General features: G+C 43.0%; 1 protein-coding gene across 8 annotated transcripts in view; it reads right to left on the bottom strand.

Annotated features, from left to right (window-relative positions):
* Positions 1 to 1084: 1084 nt before the first annotated feature.
* KATNAL2 (katanin catalytic subunit A1 like 2) overlaps positions 1085 to 15937 on the bottom strand; it is a 30512-nt gene continuing 15659 nt past the window's right edge. For all 8 annotated transcript variants that reach the window (XM_056324037.1, XM_056324042.1, XM_056324040.1 and 5 more), the window contains 7 exons: positions 15695 to 15758; positions 14308 to 14426; positions 12143 to 12234; positions 10165 to 10275; positions 3784 to 3946; positions 1659 to 1761; positions 1085 to 1334 (listed from right to left, as the gene is read on the bottom strand). In XM_056324037.1, coding sequence (XP_056180012.1) covers positions 1195 to 1334; positions 1659 to 1761; positions 3784 to 3946; positions 10165 to 10275; positions 12143 to 12234; positions 14308 to 14426; positions 15695 to 15758 — 792 coding nt within the window. In that variant the 3' untranslated portion in view covers positions 1085 to 1194. The remainder of the gene's footprint in view (positions 1335 to 1658; positions 1762 to 3783; positions 3947 to 10164; positions 10276 to 12142; positions 12235 to 14307; positions 14427 to 15694; positions 15759 to 15937) is intronic.

Below are 15937 nucleotides of genomic sequence, written 5' to 3'. Positions count from 1 at the left end.
GAACCTGCGTCGGTTTCTGCTTGGAGTAGGTAAGGGAGGTCTTTAGCCCATAGTCAGTCAGGCTGAGGAGGTGAGAGATCCATAAGCAGAATCCTGTGAAGATGTTTCCCATAAAGACCTCTGATGGTGTGACTGACACTGGAACAAAAAGAGGCTGTCGGTGCCTTAGAGGCCCCGGAGCATGCTGGAAGGCACACAAGACCACGGTACGTAGAAAAGCAGCTGCAGAGAAGCCCACACAAGGAAAACCACAGAGAATTGCAGAAAGGGTAACGTGTCTTGCCAAGCAAGAGGGACGGTATGAGGCAGCAACAAGTCACAGCCTGAAAAAAATTACTTAATAGAATTTCTGATTAAGAGATTGCAGGACACGTGGCAGTCCTGACTGCTTACTTGGCCATGTTTGTAAGCAGAGAAATCATCAAGTTGGCCAGTATTTACCACGGCACTGCAAAGATTTGCTTTTTGCATTTTATGGCCAGCTGCAAACCAGTGGGTAACCACTACTCCACTTTCCAGTTCAGTTAACTGAAATCAGCTGATTTTCTACAATGTCTCCCAAGTTCTTCTAATTCCTTGCCTCTTCTAGTTTGGAAATACCCCAACCGGACTGCAGAGTAATCACATCGAGGCTTTGATCTCAGCTGAAAATGATGACAAACTAACCAAATTTCCAAGGCACTGCTAAGGTCCTGAATTTCACTGAAAGCCGTCACGTTCTGTTACAAAGGGTGCAGGTCTCTGCTGGAAAAGCTGTGCTGACTGTGGTGCTCTAGTGAGTCTCGGAAAGGGGGAATTACACTCATCATCTAACTGTTCTTGAGCTTTCTGCTCCAGTTCTACCCCAAACCTGTAAACAACTGTCATGAATAAAGACTGAGAAGCAATCAATGTTTTAAGTCTTTATACATAAAATCAAGGCTGGAGCCTTCTACATAGCCACTGCTATTACATTAATTCTATGAAGAATTTTTTTTTGAATGGTCATTGAAAATGGTTAATAAAAAGTAAATCCACACACACCCCCAGCCCACCGTTAAATTCTGAAGTAAAGATTTCCCCCTGTCATTTGTCACTGTGTACAGTCTTCCCTGGAAAAAACAACTTCCTTCCGCCTTATCATTCGATGCTTTGGCGGCAAGGCAAAACTCAAAGTCTTGAAAGTTTTCAGTTTTTTTTTTTTTTTTCTTCTTTTTAAACTGACTCAAATTCTCTCTGCCAAGCTGTGTACTTCTGGCTTAGATTCTTCACTGATGGCTTGGTGTGGGTGATTACATCCAGGAAATCTGCTGTTGTGATCGTGTCTAACTGGATCATGGGTAAGTTACTGCTACCTAAAGAGAAGAGAATTTATTAAATACTGTTGTTATCAAAAGACATTTATGTCCTTGTCTAATGCAGCACTTAATGTATGGAAACAAGAAGAATAAATCTAGTGAGACAATGAAAAATTTGTGCATAGAGCACAGGTGCTTTAAAAAAAGCCCAATTTTCAGAAGCGTGAGCTTAAGTAAATGTTTAAGTTTAGGAGTGTAGTTTAAAACTTTTCTAAGCAGATAACAGAGCTCCACCTGCTGGGGTTGAATTTATAATTTCTAGAGTTACACCAGCAGAGCAGCATTTCCCAGACTGGATTCTCAACTCAAGAGTTGTGGTACCTGGCTGATGGTTTTCAAGAGCATCAAAAATTTTCCTCACTGGTCTCATGGCTGCTTCCTTGCACACGAGTTTTATGTCTGAGCCGGAGTACCCATCTGTTTCCTGTGACAGGAGCAAAGGATACATTACAGCTTACAGCCTTACACATCGGACAGGAATGGCATTTACAAGCATACACATGTTATAGATCTAAAATATTTGTAAAGACTTTCTGTCTGAAATATGTATAAGCATACACACACGTTTTCGTTTTTATGTGTACCCTCTCCTCAACATTATGTTGCTTATTCTTCTACTGAATGCCCACGGTACCTTGTAGGAGCAAGGAGAATACCGGGCATTCTTTCTGAAGGGCAATTTTCTGCAGGTCAAACCAAACCTGCCTTTTAGGCAGTGTGGGTTGGGTGGGTGAGCAGACAAGTGAGGCGGATTGAGAACTGGCTGGATGGCAGAGCTCAGAGGGTTGTGATCAGCAGCACAGAGTCTCACTGGAGGCTTGAAGCTCCTGGTGTTCCCCCAGGGTCAGTCAACTCGTCCATCCGTGGCCTGGGTGAGGGGACAGACGTACCCTCGGCAAGGCTGCTGGTGCTACAAGGCCGGGAGGAGCGGCTGACAGCCCAGGAGGCTGCGCTGCCGTTCGGCCAGACCTGGGCGGGCTGGAGAGTTGGGCAGAGGAACCTCATGAAGTTCCATAAGGGCAAGTGAAGGGTCCTGCCCCGGGGGAGGGACAGCCCCAGGCACCAGCACGGGCTGGGGCTGAGCTGGGGGGCAGCTCTGCGGAGAAGGGCCTGGGGGTGCTGGGGGACACCAGCAGCGTGACCTGGTGGCCAAGGGGCCACTGGGATCCTGGGGTGCACGAGGAGGAGCGTGGCCAGCAGGTCGAGGGAGGGGATCCTGCCCCTCTGCTCTGCCCTGGTGAGGCACATCCAGAGTGCTGTGTCCAGTGCTGGGCTGCCCAGTTCCAGAGACAGGGAACTGCTGGAGAGGGTTCAGCAGAGGCTACCAAGATGATGAGGGGACTGGAGCATCCCCCTGATGAGGAAAGGCTGAGGGAGCTGGGGCTGTTCAGCCTGGAGAGGAGAGGGCTGAGAGGGGACCTCGTCAGTGCATACAAATACCTTCGGGGCGGGTGCCAGGAGGACGGGGCCAGGCTCTTTCCAGTGGTGCCCAGCGACAGGACAAGGGGCAACGGGCACAAACTGCAGCACAGGCAGTTCCGTCTGAACGTGAGGGAAAACTTCTTCACCTCGAGGGTGACAGAGCACTGGCACAGCTGCTCAGAGAGGCTGTGGGGTCTCCTGCTCTGGAGACATTCAAAACCCACCTGGACATGACTGAGCAACCTGCTGTAGGTGAACCTGCTCTAGTGGGGGGTTGGACTAGTTGATCTCCAGAGGGCCCTTCCCACCCTGACCATTCTGGGATTCTTGTCTGTCCCAGCTTTCCTGTTAATAAAATAACTGTATTTCCTTGATAACATTTAGGAAAAAAAATCTGAGCATTATTGTCTCTGCAAACAGACTGTTGCAAAACAAACAGTAACAGGGGCCAGCGGGGTAAGCTGTAAGATATTTTCAAAGAATTTAGGATATGACAGAGGGCTAAATGAAGAAAGCCTGGCTATCTGGTGAAATCTCTTCACTGTCTAAAGGCTCTCTTCTCCCACAGCAGTGGAGCTGTGACAAACCTTCCCTACACAATTAACTGTTCATTACCCTGATGAATTGGAAGTGCTCCCAGCTTGGTGAGAAGAGCAATAAAAATACACTGTTGCTGGAATTCTCCCTGTATTTAAGGATGAAAAGCTGGCCCAGCAGAGAGGATGAGAACCATTTTGGAGAGCTGTGTGAAACCAGTGATTTCCACGGCCAGGTACATGCCTGTGAAATGCTCAGCCCCGTGTCTCACTGGTCTCCCTGAGCCTCAAACAGAGCTGAGGTCTTTTCCCCAGCTCTGTACGTCACAATTGCTGTATACAGAGGTGCTATCCCAACCTGCTGCTTCTCAAACCTCTTCTGTCACAACATAATCACACGACTGTGGGTGATGTATGTCACCCTTGCTTAAGGTTCCCACCCAAAAAGACCTCAAGCAGGCACGGTCCCTGCTGCAGTGCTGTCTCACCTGGCCCAGCAAGCTGTAGTCCAGGTCAGTTCTCAGCTCCACTCCTCCACTGTTGCTCAGAGGGGGCAGCCAGTGCTGGATCATCACCCGTCGTGCCTCTTTACTAGGAAGGTCAACCAAAATCCTCTTCTCCAACCGCCGCAGCATGGCAGAATCTAACTCCCTGCAAGCAAAGGAGGAGAAGAATCATCTCAGTGTGTCTCATTGTGGAGACGTGGCTTTGATAGCCATCTCCTCACTGCAGGGACTGACATTTTTCAACCCCATTTGTAACTGTGTCAACCTAATTTTGGAAAGGAAAAAAAAAAAAAAAAGAAAAAAAGGAAAAAAAAGTGTTAACTATCCAGAATATTCCTGTTCAGTATGTTAGTGATATGCTGCCTTGTGACAATGAGGCTTAACAATAACAAACAGAAGCTGTAGTTATCTTCCCTGGCTCTGGTACTCAGCTGCAGCATGTCTCATCAGTCACAACCTCTCCCTTTCTCCTTTTGCTATTAAGGAAACACTACAAATTGTCTGTCTGGGGCACTGTCAGGACTAATTAATTGCTACTTCGTAAGGGATGCTTACTAGGTATAAAATACAGACTGAAGGTCTTGGATGCGAGGGCCATGTTTATGGTAGAACAAGATGATTCTGAGACTGCTCCTGCAATAATTATAAATAATACAGCCGCAGAGGAAAATATCTTTATAAAAAGGATCACAAAAGTAATTTTGTTCCTTTCTCAATGCATTTCATCACCACCTAGAAACAGCCCTTCTTGCCAGCGCCACAGATTCTATCAAGTGTCAGGAGTCCTGCTACGCCCGGCACGCCAGCTCCTCTCAGACACACATCCAAACGGTTCATTTTAATCTAGTCTTTTTTCCCCTAAGTGCTTTTCAGTTGTTTGCATCTAACAGTAACACAACCAAAGAACTGAATACAAATTCCTACTCCAGTTCATCCCTTGTCACTTGTGTCATGGGAATGGTCTACAGGTTTCCCAGTCATCCAGAAATTTTCAAGAAGAAACAGCTGCTACAAAATACTTACTCACAAGCCTCCAGTGCCTTCCAGGAGCTGCTCTGAGCTATTACCCTTCCAAGTGCTGTACCAATCTTTCACTACAGGTCCCGTTCAGTCACAGACTTCTTATTTCAGTTTAAAATATAATTCAGTCCTCATACCTGCTGAGAAACTCTCATCAAGGGGAAAAGCACTTCAATGTGTCTTGTGCAGATCGAGAAACAGGAGCCCAAAGCACCATTTCCACCCTTGTTGTGGCTGAGCAGAGGGAGCCAGCTGTTGGAGGGCTGTGCCTGTACATACACTTAAATAAACCTGCCTCTACCTTTCCTGATTTCCTGGGTGAAATCTTTTTGCCAGCAAAGTCAACATTCAAGCAATGTTTCTTGTATGAAGCTCCTCTTTAATTTACAGGGAGCTCAAAGCCAGCTCAAGATGGATCTGTAGCACACCAACAGAGCTTATTTCTGTCACCTTTGGTGACTTGTCCTTGTTTTTTAATAGCAAATGTTTTCTACTGGTATAGCACATGACAAAGCAGACCAAAAATGGGCTCCCAAATCCCCATATAGGTGCCTGCCTAGGTTTTCCACAGACCTCAGCACACCTGGCTCTCAGCTCGTGGGAGCAGAAGCGTCCCTCTCCCCAGAAAGGACCTCTCGGTTTGGACGAGCTTGTTCCACGTGCACTGAGCCAAGGGCAATGAAAGCAAAGATTAGAAAACCAGATCAGTAGGAACTGGGAGCACAACAGGAATTCAGACAGTTCCATCCCAGTACTTCCAATCAAGACCTCAGAGTAAACACCAGAGTTTGCTAATTGATGGCTGTTGAAGATGCTGCCCATCACCTCTCACACAGGGTCCCACCCAGAAAAGACAAAGAACCACATTAGTCCCCACTCTCCTTCCAAATTTATTTTTCAGCTCAAGTTCACCTCAAAATTGCTTTGCTTGGCTGGAAATAATTACTTACTGGCTGACAAACCCCTTGGCTGTTATTTACCCACGTTACCATACTCTGTGTTAACAGGGCAAAAGTTCTCAAGGCTTAGAGGTGCTGGTGCAGCTACTCTAAACCATGCTTGCAGGCAAAGGACAACCACAGCCAGAGTCTCTGCAAATACCCTAAAAAACCTCTAAATGATGGCATCTTTCATCACTCCTGCTTCAGAGCACGTCTGGGGTGTCCCCCAAGACCACAGTTCCATGAGCTCCCTAGCCATGCCCTGTAAATTAAGCCCACTGATACAGAGAAGTTGCTCTATTTATCCAGAAAGGCTACAGTGACCCTGCCTGTTGGCTGAACAGGAAGATAAAGACATAATATTTTTGTTATCTTAAGTGTTTAGGTTGTTTGCTAAATTATTTTGTTAGTGATCAAATGCAAGGTTAAGTGACATTAACCAGAACAGAATAATAAGCACTGAGCCAACTAAAATATTCTCAGAAACAATAGCCGATAAAAGTATTAAAATGCTCATGAAAAGATACACAAAGCTGTACAGGACCTATAAAAGCCGGTGACTTTTCAGACATCCCCCAGGCTGACATCAGGAGGCATCACGCCGTGTTATCGCTCTCCAATTTCATGAAGCTAAACAAGACAAACACCTATTTTCATTTCCAGAAGGGAGAAGGGTAACAAACACATTTTAGGTGGAAATTAAGAGACCTCAACAACTCCAGAGGTGAACGCAGAAACAGCAACAAGGGCTGAGTGGTCTGTAATTAATCCCTGCCTAGTGCAATCATCACCACAGCGCTCTAGAGGGAAAGGCACTAAAAACGAGTGAGCTGTTCGTCCTTCCTACCTCCCGTCCTCCTGTGCAGGTGGCCTGGGCAGAGCCCCCACAAACTGAGGGCTTGTTCTCACTCCACTTTTCCTCCTGCTCCTCTTAAGGATTCCCCACACCATCCCCCGCACTCCACCATACACAGGTGCACTGCTGAGGGTGAAGGAAAGGGCTCACTGTGGGGTAGCCCCAGATCTGATTTGGGTTTCACAGCCCACCTCTGCTTGAATCCATCTTGGCCATGTGCTCACAGCTCCACCAGGACTCAGCTCAACTATCAGCCTGCACCAAAGCTTCACTCACCCTGAGGGTGGGGAGGGAGAAGAAAGAAGCACTGCAATGGAAGTTGAATTAAATGCACTAATACATTAGGAAATATTCACTACGTGATTACGGACCACTTTATTTCTTCACTAATGAGGCCTTCATTTTATTTAATTACATTGAATCATTTCAACAAGGAGTTTGTCAATAGAAAGCACCTTGCTGATGAGTAGCAGGAAGCGGGGCTGGGCAGCAAGCACTGGCTGAAGAGGAAGATCAATAGCTGCAGTGCAGCTTAGAACAGCGTAAAGAGCTTTGTTTAGGCTTCTTTTCATTCATCTAAAAGCAGATTGGTACTAATTTTTTCCATGATCAATAAATACCCAAGTTAAACAAATCTCTTGAAATCCAGCTTAAGATCAAATGTTTGCAAGAACACAGGGCTGTGCTGTGAAGCCACAACCTCGGAACAGACCTCGGAGCCACAAACTCCACCGACCTCTCTGGAAGCAGATACTCCCACATCCCTTGAGGCTGTAAGCTTCAATGATGATGTAAGATGCCCCTGGCTTTCACTAGCTCTCCATCCCCTTAAAACACCTTTCTAAGCATACACTCAGCCACATCTTAAAGCAGATTCTCTGTGGTAGTCACAGCTCTGCCAGACAACCCAGTCATTACACTCATAGGTTGGATTTGCTTAAGAGAGAGAAAAATCCAACCTGACCACAAGCAACGTTCACAAAATCCAAAGGGAAATTTCTAAGCTCTCAGGTATAAAACTTTCAAAAGTCAGAGCTGGCTCCTCACAGCATCTCAGCTGCCACCCTCATACCAACACAGATTGCCAGCTTTTTGTGGGAGCAGTTCCACCAGAATAGAAATCTTGTGATTTTGGATCTATCTCAAAAAAAGCTGTGTCATTTCTGATGTTTCAAAGAAGCAGTTTTGCAGAAATTAGCACTTCAGAATTGCAAAATGATCCAAAATCAAACACGTAAAACACTTAAAACTGTGTTCTGTAATTTTTTCATGACTTTCCAGAAAGAGTTTATCAACTGCAAAAGGCAGACACATGCAGGAACCTCTTTCTGCAGAAGCGGAGAGAGGTCAGCCTCATGCTTACATTAACACATCTCCCAGATCCAGCCCCAGCTACACTCTGACCTTCAGGTCAGTTGCCACCTCTGAACTCTTCCTCAGTGAGTTTCAAATACCCAATTTTTCCTTTCAAACCAGTAGTGTGAGAGTAGAAAGACATGGATACTCTAAAGACATGTGACCTTTTTCAATAGTGCCATGCTGCAGCATTGTATGTGAAGCTTAGCTACTCACAGGATAACGTAAGAGACCACAGAAAGCTGCAATGCACTGCTCAGAGTTTCTAAAAGGGTGATGACGCTACAATAACAAACATTTATAGTGTATTACTAACAAACCCTAAAGAGACAAATGGATTATTAATGTACTACTTCTCTTTCAAACTTAACTGTTCACCCACAGCTATTTATTTTTCAGTATTTTCTTACACAACTGGAACATAATTAAATCAAATTCTGCTGAGTTCCTTTCATGTAGATACTGCAACACAAAATATGGAGGATTTTGTACTGATTTAAATTCATGAGTTTGTCCAAGACACAAATCCCCCAAATGAACACACAGACTGCTACTATGGCTATAAAAGCCAGTGATGGCTTTGTGTTCATGCTGTTGGGCCAGGGCAGGAACTAGCCTCACTTGTACATCTAATTTCTACATAATTTTTAGGTGCCCACACTGCCATTCTTCTAGTTGAAGAGCCTGGAAGCTCTGGGCAGGCCCTAGAGGGAGGCAGATGAAAGCCTCTGCATCCCCGTTGCCACTTTGGCACCTGAATTTCAGCAGGTAAAGAGGTCTGCCTGGTGGCTCTCAGAGGCATCATTCCTTGACTGTATGGGAAACACAAGGTTCTGAATTAGGAAAAAAAACCATAGTCTTTTACAGACTCCTAGCTTCACCATCCCTACATATGAGAAGGCAGCAAGCCCACTTGGGTCTGCCTGCTTTTAGGGGCATGGATGTCAAGACCGACCTCAGCGCTACGATGATCAGCAGGCTGCAAACACATTAGACATTCAGACTGTCTGCCCCCCCAGCAGACACCTTGTATTTCTCTGCTTCACGTACACTTCAGGAAAAGGAAGAAAAAAACCCAACCCTTCTTATGCCTAACTCATCTTTTTTGCAGACATCTGCATCCAAGACTGTCCCTCACCAAACAGTTTCCACAGTTTACTTTGTTCCCCTCTCTGCCTTCAACACACATATTTCTCTGTAGGAAAATACGATTTTCCACAGAAGATTTCACGGATTGGTAGCCCAGGGACAGGGGGAATCTCAGGGCAGGCAGAAATCCACAGACTAGTTCCAGACCTGTGAAAACTAACTTTAAACAAACCTGTCACCAATATGCTTCAATTCTCTGTACAGGTGTTGGCTTCTACCCTGGAAAACGATTAGTGAGCTACAAATCAGAGTGTTAAAAATTGCTGTGCTTAATCAACAGCCATCGTTTTCCCCATGTAGTGCTTGCAATCATTTGATAATGTTTTGTACAAAAGAAAAAGATATATGATGCTAGTTCAAATGAATGATCAAGCCAGATCAACAGGCTGGCTCTGACAGCAGCCATAGGAGAAGCTATTCAAGGACAGCAGGTGAGCTGGCCTTTTTCTGCTGTCACTGGACTCCCCCAAGCATCCACAGTTGTTACACTACAAATGGCACCTCCCTCTCTCATCATCTCCTGTCCGTCTTGTCCTCAGTACATGTCCTGCCCATTTTGAGAACAACAATGATGAACTGCCCTAGTTCCAATCTTAAACCGCTTATTCTCCTATTCTAAATTGTGTTAAAGAAACTGAAGAACCTTGCCCCTCAACTTTTCAAAGTCACATTTGACACCAATATAATCCAGCATTCCTATTTATGGAGTATCCTTCTAAGCACTAGATGTTTTAAGCACCTTACAGTTCCAGGCTGAAACCCTTCTTAGCTTAAACATAGTAAATAACTTACCTAGAAAGTCAAATACTCCATTTTAAATATTAGCAGCTGTAAGACCAGCATATGTTGACTTTATTATGGATTATTCTCATGTGACACAAATAGCAAGAATTGTAGAGTTTAAAAGTAAAAGCTCCAAATTAATCTTTAAATGCTTTAACCAAATATCAAGGCTTTTTCTGCAAAAGTCTAAATAAAATCTTTATCTGTGCTTAGAAGCTCATGCAAATGTATTCAAAATGTACTCTCTGGATCTCTTACCATGGCAGATTGGAAGCTGCTAAAACAAACACAAGATCATCAGATCGGGCCAAGCCATCCATCTGCACCAGTAATTCTGTTTTCATCCGCCGACTTCCTTCATGTTCACCACTACCAAGATTCAGAGAAATAGTATTTGCTCAGTGCATTAAAGTAATCATCTTTATTTATACAGTGTCATTCACAGCAATTGAGCCCTTGTCAGTTTTGCCCCAATTCAAAGCATGATTAAGCTCCATTAGCTAACATCTAAGCATTAAAATCAAGCTTTCTAATGATTACTTAAATGGACCCTTTTCAGTGCATTAAAGTGAAGAGAATTTACTGAATCCAAAGAAAATGCTTATTTTTATTTCTTCTTCATATTAATCTCCACACAATGTTGACGTTTACTGGAAAACAGATAAGGCTTTGATTGATTGAACTATATAAGAGAATTTTTATAATGTGATAGTTGCCATTAAATAACTAACACACCTACCTATTCAGTGCAACTACTGGCATTTTTCTGTGAGTGAATGTTAAGTGGGCACTAGAAGACACACCTACTACTGAATTCGGTATTTTGCAACACATTCTATAAAAAGCAAACAGAAAAATATGCCATATTGAAATGAATTTAAAAATGGGGCAGAGACCATACAGACAGGATCCTTCCTCAAAAAGAGAAGAGGAACATAAGCAAAGTGCTAAGAATTCTGGCCCTGATCCAGGTAACCAATCTTGCAGGAAACCAGTTTAAACTCTTGGTCCCAGATATGGAGTTCTTAGAAACTCCTGGATCAAACTCAGAGCCTTAGATGGTAAGAGCTACAATTCAGGTTTAATTTAATGACTTATTTCTGTAAAGACATCCACAGTCTTTATTTAATATTTAATAAATAAGTGCCAAGTCATTATTTAATAAAGATAAGTAAAAATAACTACAAAACCGTAGATAAAAATCCTTATTAAAATATATAACCCAGTGACGGTAATGAGAGCATGTAGAAGTATATGTGAAGACAAAATTTGGCCCATAATTTATAACTATTAACTGACAATTACTACAAGTCGTATCTTTATGATATGACATATTCTATTTATAAATCTTTGTGAGCATATAATTTACAGTACATAAAATCCACTGTAATGGGCTTCTAATGGTTATAACAATGTTTTTGTATTTCTCCTGCTTCTTTCCCTTCCCTAACCTTTTCAATCTGTTTTAAATTATGAACTGTCAACACCATGGAAGACAATAATAACATCCTCCCATTCCTGTATCTGGGAGTCCTGACAATGCCACCAAAATCTGTCCATTGATGAAAATGCCATTCCACACTGCACACTCCACCTTACCCTGCTGCGCCTAAGCCTGTCACAAAATCAGCTGCTTCTTAATCACCTCTAACAAGTCATCTGTTGTTCCCCCACGCTACCATGATTTCCATTTCAAATTCCTTATTTTGAAGTGCAGCACCACTGGTTATACACTCTTGCACCTCCCTCCTTCTCACAATTTCGCTGGACCCATAGTCCCTTGCTAACCTTCACACAGCCTGTCTTTCATGCTTGCTTCTCTACTGATCTCATCTACTGTGAGTGAAACCACCGCTATGTCTCACTTTTTAAATCCCCACAGCGCATGCAATGCTTCCACGAAGCAGTACTTTCAGAGGTGATAGGCACTCTGGCAATAACACACTGTGAGGCTCCTAAAGTTTACAACAGAGCAAAAGAATTGCTTAACAAAATGTCAAGAAATGTCAAAGTACTTATAATGTCTACAAAAATCTAAAAGACAAGTATTTCAGGGGCCCAATCATGATCCTGTTAGAGTAGCCCCAGGCTTTAGCTCAGCTAAGATTTGTTTCTAACAGGCACACTCTATGAATAAACGTTGGTCAGCACCTGAACACACACACACTTAAAAAAAATGCAGTAAAAGGGGGACAAATATTCTCCTAAAGCCATAGGAAGTGGTCTCATCGGTTACCCAGAAGCAGTGCCTCTTTGACTCATAACTGACTCCAGCTCATCCAAGAAAATTGTGGAAGGAGCATGGTACCGGGCAAGCTCAAATAACACCTGTTTAGAGAGAAGTAAATGTGAAAGAAAAGATAAACTAACACAAAAAGGCATTAAGGGCCAAATGGCACAGAAGTTAAATAACAGCACCCACATTCCAAACTTCTAGGACAAAAAGGAGTATCTGCTGGGAAAAAGCTCTGGGTAGGCTGGGGGTTCCTGAATCCTCTCAAATTCTGAAAGGTTTGTAAAGGAGATATAAAGAACAGGCTTGTAATCCTGCCTTTATATGTAAATCTTTCTGGCTAAATCCTATCAGAGTACCCTGTGAATAATGGGATAGAAGAAAATGATCCATCACAGGATTCTGGGAACTCTTAAATTGTTATCAGAGATTAAACATCCTTCTTTTATTGTTGCTCCATTTGTAGTTTTTTTAAATAAGGATTTGAGAAAAAAGAAATTACAAGTCAGCTGAACCATAATGAAAGAAAATGGACTGATTCTCTTGGTAAGAATCAAGCAGTGCTTTTGTTTTTCCTGGTGAAAACAAACATAAACTGCTTGAACAATCAAGATTAAAAAATGGACTATTAAGCTGACATGAAACATCTGGGCCTGCCCTTTGAAGAAAGAAGTTCTGTTTTTCTGTAAACACAGAGAGGCTTATATTTGCAGTAAGAACATATTGTCGGTTCTTCTTCAGTGAAGTGTTCTTCGAGTTTTTAAAATAAATATCACTAACAATATATACTAATCCAACATTTTTTAATCAGAACACCTAAAACCCCAAATTTAAATATATATCCTATTTTCTGAACTTTGGATATAAAACACAGGGTTTATAATATTTGCCCAGAGTCCCAGGTAGTCCACGACCAGTCTACAATTTTACTACAAATCTAAAATATAAAATCACACCCAATACAGCTCAGAACCAAGGAAAACCAGGTGAGTAGACAGGCCTCCAAATGACCACAAAACCCACATACACTTCACACAACTTCAGAAACCTCCTGCACCAGCCATGGGATTTTAGGGTATAAATTCACACAGTATTTTTCTCAGAGCTGTCCTAATCCACAATCTCATTTTGTTTTTGGATTCTGCCAAAAACTCAACTAAGGGTAAAATGCCACACACTCAGTATCTTTGCAAATGCTGCAGCATGTTCAGGAAAACTTTTTGGATGATGGTGTCAGAAAACAGACTGTCTCATCCCTACTCCTGCCAGCAGCGAAACTTTTAGGAAGCTACTGAGACAGATGTCAAGAGGCTCAATAACACAGGAGGTGAATGTCAGAAGGAAAACGCATCTAAAGAACAAAGGGTACATGAAGAATAACTATGTTGCAAACATTGCCTACATTTCAAGACAGATTAACAATAAGTGCAGTCTGTTATTATTCATTTTCAAGAGCTCTGTATCTATCTGAAGTGTAGTCTAAGAGATGAGCTTTGAGGAAGGCTAAGAGCTTGTGCATTTCTTACACTGAAATGGTGGTCATTACAGAGAATTAGGATGGGCATCTTACGGCAGGGATGCTACACCTGAATCCCTGCATTTATTTGTACCACAGCTGAGCTGTGCACGCTACTTGCTAGTCTATATGCGAAAATACATGTACTCATTTACCAACAAGCTACCTTCCTTAAAACAACGTTACATTTGCGTTTGACTGCAAGATCTTTGTCACAAAGGAATTCTTTGCCAATTCTGTGCCCTGAAGACTAGGAAGAGTTGGGAATCTGGGTATCTAAATCACATTTTGTAGGGAGCCTAGGAGCCAACCCTTGCAGAAATGATGCGAAGCGCTCTGAAGGGGTCTCTAAGCAAATGCTGCTTTAGTTAGGAGCTCTGTCTCATTCAGTGAGTCAAAAATCTTTGCTGCCTTCAGAATCTTTGCTTCATCTTACATTACAGAACTAAAATTCCACAGCTAGAATCCATTGTGAGACTCCTGCAGAAGTGGTATTATTCCCATTTTAAAAGCTAAATATGAACAAAGTCACATCTGTGAAGATCACGAGTATCAGAGGAATATTCACTTTACAATTCTGTGTTAAACTCCAGTTCTTTAAGTAGGAACCTGATGTTTGTTGAAGCATAATGAATGAGATAATAATTCTTACCCGGACAAGTTTTTCTGAATCACCCCTCCATTTGCTGACAATGGTTGACGCTGATATGTTGAAAAAGGTTGTATTGCATTCTGTGGCAACAGCCTTAGCCAGCAAAGTTTTTCCAGTACCTATGAACAAACAGTGTTGAAGAAATTAACTCTAAAGAAATATAATGCAAATGACTGAATAATTCCCTTCATCCTACTATGAGGCAGATAAAACCAGTGAAACAGAAAAAGTCGCAGAATTGTTGAATGGTTTGGGTTGGAAGGGACCTTCAAAGTCCCTCCAGCCCAGCCCCCTGCCATGGGCAGGGACACCTTCAGCTGGATCAGGTTGCTCAGAGCCCGTCCAGCCTGGCCCTGGATGTTCCCAGGGATGGGCCATCGGGCACCTCTCTGGGCCGCCTGTGCCAGTGTCTCACCACCCTCAGCGTAAAACATTTCTTCCTTATATCTAGATATCTAGTATAAATCTCCCCTCTTTTAGTTTAAAGCCATTTCCCCTTGTCCTATCACTACGTGCCCTGCTAAAAAAATGTATCCCCATCTTTCCTATAAGCCTCTTTTAATTACTGAAAGGCCACAATAAGGTCTCCGTGGAGCCTTCTCCGGGCTGAACAACTCCAACCCTCTCTGCCTGTCCTCACTGGAGAGGGGCACCAGCCTCTGATCATTTTGTGGCTTTTCCAGGGCTGTCCGGAGAAACTCAGGTAATACAGCACTGCAAATGCATTCCCCAAATTCTGAAGTACTACATGCTGAAATGGTCAGATGTCTTCTTTGCCAAGTACATCTGAACACTCACAGGAACAAATGGAGCTTACTGTAGCAGCAGCCTTTGCATCCTGACTCGGGCAGTACTCGTGCCCTCTGTCCCCTTCCAGCGACACTCATGGTGGCAGTGCTCATGTCAAAGTGGAGCAGAGGGAGCACTGAAGGCATGCTGACAGGGAAAATACTCAGCTAGCCCAGAAAAGGGCAAAGCTTCCACCCCATTTCCAAAACAACCCCCAAATACAGAAGAAAGGGACCTTTTCCTTAAGATGATGAGTCCAGGCCAGATTTATTCACATTTCATGAGATCAAGTCAAGTCAAACTTGATTAATACGGTCCAAATTGAGTAAAAACAGACATATGAGTTCTCATGCCTCTATATGGTTAGTATAAGTACTGTTTTTGGAAAATTCAGGTGTAGAAATAGTCAAGGGTTGTGAACAAGGCAAATGGACAGGTCTGAGTGTCAGACAATCATACAGTGTTGTGCCCTTTTATTTCAACTTACAAAACATGTTCTTTATTAACACATTTGATCTAATTAGTGAAAATTATTTATCCATGGGACAAAACCAGAAGCAGTGTGAAACAAACGGATATGGTATAAAGCTTTCCATACCTGGTGGTCCATATAGCAATAAACCTTTCCAAGGAGACAGAATGCCAGTAAATAGCTGTGGGTACTGTGGGAAGAGAAAAGTAATTCAGGGACTAAAAATGTATTGTCTGTAACAAAATGCAAGGGATTCTAACCCATACCTGCACTGCTTATAACACATTCAGGAAACCTACAAAATTTGGAGAGGGGGATAAACCCCTTCCAAAACAATATAACATATATGATCTGAGTACTGAAAAAAAT

The sequence above is a fragment of the Falco biarmicus genome, chromosome Z, assembly GCF_023638135.1.
Source record: "Falco biarmicus isolate bFalBia1 chromosome Z, bFalBia1.pri, whole genome shotgun sequence".
In the NCBI taxonomy this organism is placed as follows: domain Eukaryota; kingdom Metazoa; phylum Chordata; class Aves; order Falconiformes; family Falconidae; genus Falco; species Falco biarmicus.
Note: the sequence above shows the minus strand (reverse complement) of the source record. Positions and strands in the feature narration are given on the sequence as shown.